General features: G+C 46.7%; 1 protein-coding gene across 1 annotated transcript in view; it reads right to left on the bottom strand.

Annotated features, from left to right (window-relative positions):
* LOC104471354 overlaps window positions 1-2,935 on the bottom strand; it is a gene marked incomplete at its 5' end in the record, with an annotated part of 11,039 nt that extends 8,104 nt beyond the window's left edge. Inside the window, 2 exon segments of the mRNA XM_010086678.1 lie at window positions 127-216; window positions 2,799-2,935. Of these exon segments, the coding sequence (XP_010084980.1) occupies window positions 127-216; window positions 2,799-2,935 (227 nt within the window).
* Window positions 2,936-11,141: the final 8,206 nt, after the last annotated feature.

The raw sequence follows: 11,141 nt of genomic DNA, 5'->3' as shown, positions 1-11,141 counted from the left end.
AAATTATCCAAGCCTTTGACGTGAAAAGTCATTATTTGCAAAGACTCCTGGTAGCAGCACTTACTGAAGTAAAGGCTGTTCAGGTTTGGGAGTTTAAAAATGGGTTTGCCATTGCAAACACCTCACCGAGTGACGGCTCTGTCTCGGTGGGGTGACACTCGAAGCTTTCAATTGCCGCAGATCCTGCTGACTCAGGGCACGAACGCCATGGAGCTGCTGGCAAAGGAAACACCAGTAATTAAAGCAGCAATCGTGACTCTGGGGCAAGAAAGAAATGCCTACAGGGTGACGAGAGACTGAATAAACAAAGCAAATAAGAGCCTCATGCTGCACAATGCAGTGATTACAGCTGGTAGCAGAACCCCCCCATCTCCTGTGCCAGCACGACGCGGCATGTCCCCGATGGGAGCCGGACGGGACGGCGGGCAGCGTGCGGGGCAGAGGCTCGGTCAGCGTGGAGCTCCATGCACATCACTCGCTCTTTGGTCTGTACAGAGGAAAGGCTCCCAGCCAGGCACTGGGAAACCAGCGCCATGCTCCGAGGAGTTGCGCTGGGCACCCCAAAGGGTCCTGCTCTTCCTGCCCTCCCGTTTTCCGGAAAAGTGGAGGGTGCTTCTGTTGTGCAACCGGCATGATGGGTCCATGCTGATGTTTAAGATCAGGATCGCTAACAGCATTTGCAGTTTTCTGGCTAGAGATGGGCTCATCTGAGCCATAAATTATTTCATAGTTATTAATATTAGAAGAGAAGTATTGATCGTGAAATGACGACAGTAGAAAGCAATAATGATAACTCTGACCTTGCACTGCACACTGCAACCAAGATCCTCAAAATGGTTTCCAAACAACTCCCTCCTCCACTCAGACCTCTTCCGAGAGGATTGTCAGCTGCTTAATTATAGTGGAAAGCAATGAATAATACAAATACTTTACTGATAAACATTTTCTGTACCAGTCACTAGTGTCACAAAGGTGCTCGCGGATCACACACCCCAATAAAACGCCGTGTGCAGCAGTGACCGGGGACAGGCAGGCCATGGCCAGCTTGGAAGGGAGGAGAACCGCCTGCCCGCTTCATTTCAGACTACCCTAAGATACCTGGAAACATCCCATTTCTATGAAGTAGTTCACAGAGAGAAACCCTGAGCAACCCACAGCAGGTGAAGTGCCGAGTGCCTCCAAGGACGTACAAGAGCCCGGCTCTTGCCGGCGGGCTGCGCACCCCCGAGGAAAGTCCAGCACATGTGTCACCTGGCCCCTGCCATCGGCAAATAGCTCATTTACTGTCACTCAGTGTCAGGTTCCACTTCCTTGTTTACTGACCGTAATGATATCCCGCAGTATCTGCCTTGCACAAGGGACGAAGTGAAGTAATTTGGCAGCAAAAACAAACAAATGAAAGGACTCTTTACATACATCAAAGGGAAAGTGTGCTACTATCTGTGGGACCATCGTCGCCAGCTGCACTCTGGATCCTCGCTCCCAACCAGGGATGAACTTCACGTTACTGCCTCCAGGGCCACAGGGCACGAAACGCTCCGCTCCTGCTTGCTGTTGGTTACACTGGATGTGCAATACTTCAAATTCCTATGAGTTGTTTCTTCCCAGTCTGGAGATCGTCCTTCCCAAGGAATAAATTTTACCCTTTATCCTTCATCCTAAATTTGCAGATAGGAGGCTACTAAGTTTGGCCCAGGAAATCCCTGTCAGGAAGGCACTTAATTTCAGGAATAAAGACAGCTGGGGAGGAAACCTGGTCTGGGATAGTTGCAGTAGAAAGTAAAAATCTGCTGTTACACCATCAGTAAAATACAGCATTGCAAAGAAGTCTTCTTACCGAAAGAGCTGGGAGGCAGTCCTTCATTAAATACAGCTAAGAAAAAACCTCAGTGGTTTGGGTTTGTTTTTTTTTTTTCATTTGTGGGTGTTTTTTCTCTCTAAGAAAACTGGCCTAATGATAGGAGTAATTAAATTATAATGCCTACACTATTGTTTGAATAAGGCAAACTCCCCTACGCGCCACTAATGTACGGCTGCCAACAGCAGCCAGGGAACAGCCTCAACAATAGAGAGGATTTTCCAGCTCACTGTGCGATTTGATCTCTATAAACCTCCCATAACATATACCGTACGGCAGTAAATCATTTATAACATTATTATCCGCCCATCTGGGATCAGAGTGCAACCACTAAGACAACGCAAGAAATCTGGGCTCCTTTCAGCGCCCTGCGAAAGGAACCTCGTTGGTAAGGTTTCATTAATTCAGCAATTCAACAAGTAGATCTCGCTCCCGACAGGAGGGACCGCACTTGCCATTGGCTACCTTCCGAGCAGTTCCCAGGGCTCTGGCATTTTTATTCTCCAGTATTGTTGATACTTTCACTTGTATTTCAAAATGGTTATTGCTCGAGTGGGGCTGGCTGGTTGCAGCCCAGTTCTAGTGGAAGAAGGAAGTGGTTCCAGAGAAAAAAGACCACGTTTTCCAAGTTAACATCAGACTTTGTTCCCAGCTTAGCTTTGGTGAAAAGCCTTCTGAAGTCTCCTGCAGAAGCCCTTCTGCTGGCTCAGAATTGGAGTAGGAAAAAAAAAACAGCAAGAGTCGAAGCTCGCCAGTCCGGCTGAGTGCATGGAGGCAGCCGCAGGCGGCTCGGGGACCTTTGGGTGCAGCTTTGCTGCCTCCCTGCCCCGTGTGCTGCCAGAGCTTCACGCCAAGTGGTGTGGAGCCAGCAGATAATGCCTTCTACATCCCAGGTTGTCACCAGGTCCAGACACCAGCAGGGAAGGGTTACAACGCCTACCTGCTGAGCTTTGCCGGCCACGGGCTGCATCTCACAGCCACACTGCTCCTGCATGAACATCAGCCCAGCTGAAAACTCAGGGGTGACGCAAGACTGCGCGTCTACCTTGCAGGAAATCTGCACGTTTGTATCAAAGCCTATAAAAGAAGACAGCTGACAGTTTCAATCCACAGATGGAATTTCAACCCAAAATCTCAAAGTGAAATTCAGGCTGTAGGATGCTGCCTACAACTTGACCAAAGAAAATGTTTGTATGATCTTTTGAAATTCAGGCTGTAGGATGCTGCCTACAGCTTGACCAAAGAAAACGTTTGTACGATCTTCTGGGAACAATCTCAGCCAAATTCCACACAGATTAAGTACATGGGCATCCAAACATTAAAAATTACTAAATAAAACAAAAGACCACCGCTTTACTTGTTACCTACAGCATGACCCAAAGCCTGGAACATGGGCTCTGCCCACCCCACGAGCAGCACGTGCACAAGCAGGAGCAGAGCAGGACGGCTTCGGGAAGGAGAAACAAAGCAGAGGGAGCAGGGGAAAATTCCTGTCGCTGGCCATGGTATGAAGAACTCAGAATATGGTAGAACACACTTTTCTGTACGATTTCTCAGCATAAAAATCAGTAAATGGAAAGCTAAGGCAGGGACGGCGCAATCACCAGCAAGCTGCTTATGATCAGATTCGTCTTAGTATTGAACCTGTAATCTTCTCTATGCACACCTACAGCAATATCAGCACTAAAAGCAAATAACAGAGCTCACCAAACCTATTCAAACCTACCTGAACAGCTCTAGGTAGGCTTAATCAATTCGTAGACATATATACTGGTTCATCTAAACCGGTTACCTAAAACCAAGCCAGTTCTTTGCCTACAAGCTTATAGCTTTTCACATTTCTTAGCACAGAAACCATTGTGTTCTTAACATTTCAGAGCCTCCCCAGGCCAAACACTGCCACGACAAAAGGTTTGTGCACCGGGAACGCATGCTGTGTTCTGCTAAAGCATGCACCAAAGCAAGCAGATCCCACCTAACACACCTGTACTTCCTGGGATTGGGGATTTATTTAGCCTAATCGAGCCCGAACGCATGTCTGTAATGCAAGTGAATATCTGAACAGATTATTAAATGTAACAGCAATGGCTTTTTACAAAAATCACTGGGATTATTCAAATTCTAGAAGAGAAGAAAGCAGAGTGTTTCAGTAACATGATCTGCCAAAAGAGGACGGAAACTCTTTAATAGCACCTTGCCAGAAACAATGCATGGCAGAGCCTGTTTTAAACAAGATGATTTTTCAGAATATTGTTACTGACTTTTTGTATAGTGTTAGTGAGGTTTGTGTACACTAATAAAAAATGAAAGCTGCTATTAAAAACAAATCAATGGACTGTACCTGGTTTTGATCACACAAGAGCTGGCCATTTGCATCGGTATTTGCAGCATCTGTTCCAATTAAGACTTGTTTTCTAGTTTAAAGATATTAGTCCAATCACTAGTGTTCTGTTGAGAACATGAATAGAGCATTGTTCTGGCAGAATGCAGTTAAACAGAGTCCGCAGACTCTATTAAACAGCTTTGCTGCCCAATTAGAATGGGAAGGAGTCGGGCAGACACGACTGCACTGGGTACCCCTGTTCCACATGTATTTTTATGGATCCATAGTCAATGAACACAGCTAACGTGGAACATGTGTTGAGAAAGCACAGACTGCACGCTGCCTTAGAGCCCGACAAACGGCACATCGAGCAACTTATCAGGATTTAACGCAACGATTATAATGCCTGCGTGTAAAACAGTGCACCAGGATGGGGAACCACGCTACTGCCCCGTGACGAACGTAACTGCCTGAAGCCTGGCAGCACGGAATCCTCAAAGTCTTAAAGCAGACAAGGATGGTGTTCGGCTCTGTTTGGGAGCTGCATCAGGTAGCTTCAGACCTCAGGCTGATGGCCACAGCAGGGAGTCGGACTTCTCCAGGGCGTTCTGGACTTGACAGAGTGGATATTTACTGCAGGCAGGCTACAGGCTGAGATGGGTATACGATGACACTCAGCAGACAAAATGTGGTGTCAAACGGACCTTATTGCACATGATACGAGAGTGGAGATTAATAAGCAGTACATATTTACCATATTTAATCAAGGATAGAAAAAGGCTACAGGAGCTCTCATCCACCGTGACCTCCATCCTACACCCGTGCTGCCTGCTGGTGGGGGGACAGGGACCTGCGCAGGTCCCCCCGGGCTCAGCAGAGTGCCCATGCTCACCAGCAGCTCCCCGGGCTGGATGGAGGACCAGCGGAGGAGGCTACTGGGAGAAGGTCCTAGAGCAGCTGCATGAGTCAGAATTCTTACCGCAGCAGGGACTGGATGCCTGGGCCTCACAAGCAGCTCGAAGGCATGTGCAGGGAAACGTACCCCATCTCCCCTGCTGCAATTTTATAAGGTATTACAGACCCTGCCGCCGATTGGAGCTGCTGCTGCTCTGACTCCAGCTAATTAGCTTTTGTAGCCTTGATGGATGGATTGATTCAGCAGTTAAACAGAGATAAATTAACTGTCTATCTAAACGGAGTTTAAGTGAGGAGGGAATTCCGATTAGAATGTTATTTCATGCAGTATTGCTCTTCTTTCTCAGCCAAGGCTGAACACCACCAGCCTCCCTTACAGAGAAAGCCCATGGAGCCAACGCCACGCCAGGCTTGCAGAGCTCCCCAGGAATTCAGCAAGCCTGCAGGCCTTCAGAGGATGTACTTGGGGCATGCCACGCACTATGCATTTGATACAAAGCAGAGATGCTGCAATGATTTCTACAGGTTGACGAACTGGTCTATGGAATTTAGTTTCTTAAGACTTTCAGGAGCATCCGAGACGTATTTTATCCTGAAACCCATTAGAATGCCCCAAATCCAGCGAATAGTTTGTTTTTTCTATTCGCTCTAAAGGACTTTTATGTTAAAATGCCTTCCCCCCCCCTGGAGTGAGAATACCTAGAAATTTCTTTAAAAGGTGTAATTGCAGAATAAATATAAAAATCTTTAACAACTGTGATAAGAGCATAGAGAAAGATAACTTTTGTTAAAATTGCATCATTGAAGTACCTTAATGTGCAAGTAGTTTAAAAAAAGAAATACAGCCATAACCTAAATATGTTAAACGTGCATCAAGACAGATGAATTTCAGAACATTTCATGTAAACATCAACTTTTAAAGCTTTCCAACAGACAAAATCAAGGCAACAGAGAACGCCACTTCACTTGAATCCTCATACACTCAACAGTCCTGGAATGGAACCAACAGGGGAAAAGAAACAAAAACAAGCAAATGCAATGTGAAAAATAGTGCTTAACATTTCTGTAGACACAGCCAACGAAAGCTGGCACAAGGATGAACTTCCCTGGATGCCTCACCTCTCCAGTAACAGTAATGTGCTAGCACGGGGAAGGCTGGCCAGCTCCTGAACTCGCCCTCAGCCAACCCTGTTGTCTCTTCACTCAGGTGCTAGAACGCGTGCACCCAATATTCAAGTCACTGATCACAAGACGTGCCTTGTTTTACATTAAAAATGTAAAAAAGACCTATGAAGGGAATAATCAAGCAGCCTCTAGGCAGAACAAAGTGAAGGGTTTTTCTGGTCTCTTCCAAAAATACCCTGACTTTTGTGAGCCAGTCTATCCGAAAAATCTTCCTCCTTGCCCTTGTTCAGCTTTGCTTGTCCAATTTCTCCAGTCAGCCTCCCATGGTGGTGGGGCTGGAATGAGATCTTTCTGTGGTACAAAACATGGCTCATCCCCTATTGCCCAGGTGAAGGGTCTCGCGCAGGCTCCACGTCACCATCTCCGCCTGTTCACCTCTCTTCAGTCCAGCACAAAAGCCTACACTGTGGTTCTGAAGGGGGGACACTCAGGGGGACAAACACGGCCCCAAAACGAGACAAACAGGTAAAACTAAACCAGAATGGGCCAACTCTTTCATACAAAGTACATTTCTTTCTTTTTTTTTTTTTTTTTCCTTCAAGAAGCTTCCTGAGGCTTAGCCACACCAAGGAGAGCCAAGGGTACGAGTTTCTGTTGAAGAGGCTGTAGATACATTAAAACTAATTACTCCTTGTTTTATGCTCCAGTAGGATGAGAAATTCTGTTTGAGTTTGGACAGGAATTAATGCCTGTGGACAACTCCTCTGGCTGCGTGAGAAGAAAGCAGCAGAGCTCACGGGAGCAATCCCATCACCCCAGCAAGGTGTTATTGTGCATCACCAGGTACCCCCACGGCTAAGGGGGGTACCCCCATGGCTAAGGGGGGTACCCCCCTGCCCACAGCAGCCCCCGCCAGGCTGTTAGCAAAACGCCGAGGGCTCCCCAGCTTGCTAGCTGGCACTCCGTTCACAGACAGCGGTGGATCACAGCATCTCTGGACTGTTTTGCAGATCACTCGGCTAGACAAGCACGACTCCTAAATACGCAAATCTAACATTTTGCACAACAGACTCAATTCTTTCTCTCCAGGAAACAAACCACTGCTGACAGCCTTTACTGCAGAAATGCAATATTCCATAAATATGCTCAAACAGGTAAAATTCAGGCAAGTAAATTTTCAGTTCAGACACAAGCCATGTCCCCAGCGTAGTCAGTCTCCTACAGATTTCATATCCTGAAAAAAAAAAAAACCCTGTGTACTTTCTGCACCTCACCTCTGCAACAAGGACAGTCATGATTTCTGATAAACAAAAGTGATAGTATCTTATCCCAAGGTCCTTGCAAAACAACAGAAAAGATTAATTGTAAATCAATACAGTGATAAGGCGGCAAGCGAGGGAGCCGGGCTCGGCTGCAGGAGCAGTGCCCTGAGCCGGCTGCCGGGCGCACGGCACCGTGCTGGGAAGTCGCCAACCCTTCGAGGGGCTGCTGACAACCTGTGTGTTATGCTCCTTGGCTCACTTTTGGTGGAGATTTCGGTGTACCTGGAACTTCCAGAATGTCATGTAATTTCTTGTAATGCACACTTTTGTAAATACTGCTTTAAAAAAAAATGTAAAAAAAAAAATGTTGTGTTGATTGCTTTTTCTGTTTGTTCTTGCAATAAAAACCAGCACAGCACTAAACATTTCAGTAGCCTCCTCACTTGGACACAGATTGCCTGTTAGTAGTCGACTGGGATCCATGTGGAAACACTGGATAAAACTTGTGTCACCTCCACCTCTACTGCCCCACGGCCACGTGCACACGACAGCCCCAGCGCCCACATCGCACCCTCCAGCTCCCCGAGCTGCCTGGGGAGCGCAGGCGGGGCTGGGCTTCGGTTCCAGCGCTGCCAAGTGGAATCGCTTTCATGCACAGGGAGATGTGAAAGGGGTATTTTAACTTTGCAAAGTACTCCGAGCTCTGAGTGCAAATCGTTATTATTAGCAGGATATTTTAGCCCATCTGGGTAAACTGTGCAAAGGCAGCAGTATCACCCAGGGCTTCTCATGTTTGTGCACTTCAAGCAGATCCCCTTTCTCTCTGTAAGCAACTATGTCTTTATATCACTTTTGGCTTTTTTTTTGTCTTTCTGAAGCTGTTTAGCCTTCTGTGATTATTTTAACTGTTTATTTCTTTAACAGCTCATTATTTTCAGTGGGCTCCTGTGTCTCATTACACACAGATCAGTTTTAAGAGGAAATTTGTCCTTTATACAGGTTTATTCTGCCTAAAAACATCATCATAAGCGTTTCCTACTCTGCTGATAGTCACCTATATAAAGACTATTCTGTGTTTCTGTTAGAATCCTTTTGTGTGAAATATTTTATTTGCTTGAAATGAACCAGAGAAAGTCACAAATATCTCCAGAAAATATTCTTGATCTGTTCTGATTTAACCTATGTGCAAGAATTTTTCAGTCAATAAGACTAGCTTGGAGAAAAAAACCTCTTTCATCGCTTATATTGCCAGCGTCATTTCTAGAGAACAGAAGAACTCTATCTGCATCACAAAATTTAATCACCTTCCCAGGTCTCAAGAGACTCCGAGACAAACGGCCACAGAATAAAAAGCAGAGGTTGGTATGGACAGACAGCATGCAGATAGCAGAGATCTGAAATTTCAGCTGCACACGTGCACCACAGGAATCTTCTGGCATTTGCAAAATGATGCAAAAAAAAGCTTATGAAAACAGACTTTTCTTGTGGCAGCTTCATTACTGCGTCATCCAGTCTGACCAGAAGTTCAGCTGGAACATACATTATTGGGGTCCTTTCTGCTTTTTCTTTGGCCTGAACTAGCGACAGGCATTGCACAGATGCTCTCAAATGTCTCCTCCCGTCTCCCACCGTTTGACTCCAGGGTCATGTAATTCAGGAAGGGAAGTTTGGCAGGATCCCTTTTTCAGAGCGCGTTGATCTCTTTCCTGCAGGTTCTTCCGATGTACGACCAGAGCTGCCCTTTGGTTGTGTGTGGCACAGGGAACGTGAACCATCACAACCAGTTCTCTTATTTTATTTACCGGAGAGCCTCGGACACAGCCATCGCTGGCTCCCAGGTGCCAGAGGCCAGTTTCACAGCCCGTGTCTGTCCCCCGGCACACAGCACCCAACAGCAGGGTGCAGAGCCAACGGTGTCTCTGAGATGGGATGGAGGGACCGCTTTCCTCTGCGGCTGTGCCCCCAGCGTCACACAGCAGCCTTAGCGATGCGCGCTCTGCAGTTACCCATCCCTCCTCTTTCGGGACCAGTTCCCACAGGTGTGCGGTGTTTGGGACGCGCCTCCGACTGAAGTAACAGCTCAACCAATGCGCTCTTTGAAAAGAAAACTGCTTAAAAAACGGTACTCAAAGAATTTGGGAAAGTGATTTTCAGCCCAAACAAATTAGAGAGAAAGTGGGGCTGGGGAGGGCAAGAGGGAGGAAGAAAAGCCAAGCTCTGGAACCACTGAATTACCCTTAATTCTAGGAGCCTGGCCAACGCAGCATACGAATGATTGCACAGACAGTTCCAAAAATGACACATACACTCTCTCCCTGGCTCACTCGTGGCAAACCCGCCCCAACGAGGATTTTTTTTTTTTTTTTAATGCCCCGGAATTCCCATGAAAGCAGAGAAAGGAGCCAAAGCAAGAGGAGCTAAGATGGTCAAACATTGCAGTAGCGCCCTATATTTAAACACTTCTCCAAGCCCTTCAAGCCAGAGGCAGCCCTCTGCCCAATGCCTTCTTTCAAAATAGAAGCCCAGCAAAGGCTCTGACCTGTCAGTCCCACTAAGCTTTTTTTAAAGATTTAACATACCTTTTCAGATATCCAGCCTCTTACAAAGGAGGCAAGTCTCTCCCTGGTGTTTTTTTGGAAGGAAAATGTGGCATGCACCTATTTTGTTTCATTCTGTGCCAGGACCTATAAAGTTACTGTGGGCTGCAGCTCCTGCCAAGTTCTAAAGGTGACAGGGCAATGGGCACCCAAAGGACGCTTCTATCAATGCCCTTTTATTTCCCTCTCTTTCCCCTTCCACCGAACTTTTTTTTTCTAATAGAATTACTCTTATCTGCAAGTGATTTAAACTCTAAGGTTTACAGAAGATTTAAAGAGTGCGAACACAGTTGGAATGTTTTAAACTAACAGTACAAGTTGCATTTTAAGAAAATAATTAACTCCCAGGGGAGGTGCGGTTCTTGGAGTAATGACAGATTCAAGGCTGGCTTTCCCTATATGGAGTTTCCAAATAATAAAATATCTTCGGTTCCCTACTGGTGTCAGATGAGAACCTGTTAGTGTGCTAGTTGCTAGTGGACTGTCATGGGTTTGGGGGGTTTTTTTGGTTGGGTATTTTTTTTTTTTTTCAGTGGACCCATTAGCCTTTTAAAGACACAGTGCACAGTAGGCAATCCTGCATGCAAAGCTCTTGCACAAAACCTTGTAAATGCATTGAGGTTGTGTGCTTACAACCTTTCCCCATCCCTTCTCCTTGCTGAAAAAAAAGAAAACGCTTCCCTCTTGTTTTGCACTCCTGGGATCTTAATGTCTCTGCTCTTGCTGAGGACTTCTCCCAGCCCCAGCCAAGCCGTGAAGGCGACACGGACAGGGCACCCAGCTCAGCCTGCCTCGCAGTCTCTCCCGTCCAGCAGCAGTGGTAACACAGCGCAGCCACCTGACAAGGTGCAAGAACAGATGCAAACCCTCCAGGTAAGGCGGCTGCGACAGCCAGGGCCCGGATGGATGGCATTTCATTGCCAGCGTTAGAAGTTTGGGCAGAAGAAGAGAGCAGAATCACGTGGGTATAATCCCAAATTCTCTCCCAGCCAGGAGGTAGGGCTGTCGCCCCTTTCACTGCTGGGGAATTATTCACATGGCTTAGAACAGCTCCCCAGGCC

The sequence above is a fragment of the Pterocles gutturalis genome, unplaced genomic scaffold (assembly GCF_000699245.1).
Source record: "Pterocles gutturalis isolate BGI_N339 unplaced genomic scaffold, ASM69924v1 scaffold14891, whole genome shotgun sequence".
In the NCBI taxonomy this organism is placed as follows: Eukaryota; Metazoa; Chordata; class Aves; order Pterocliformes; family Pteroclidae; genus Pterocles; species Pterocles gutturalis.
The sequence above is the reverse complement of the archived record's forward strand: the minus strand, read 5'-3'. Positions and strand labels throughout refer to the sequence as shown.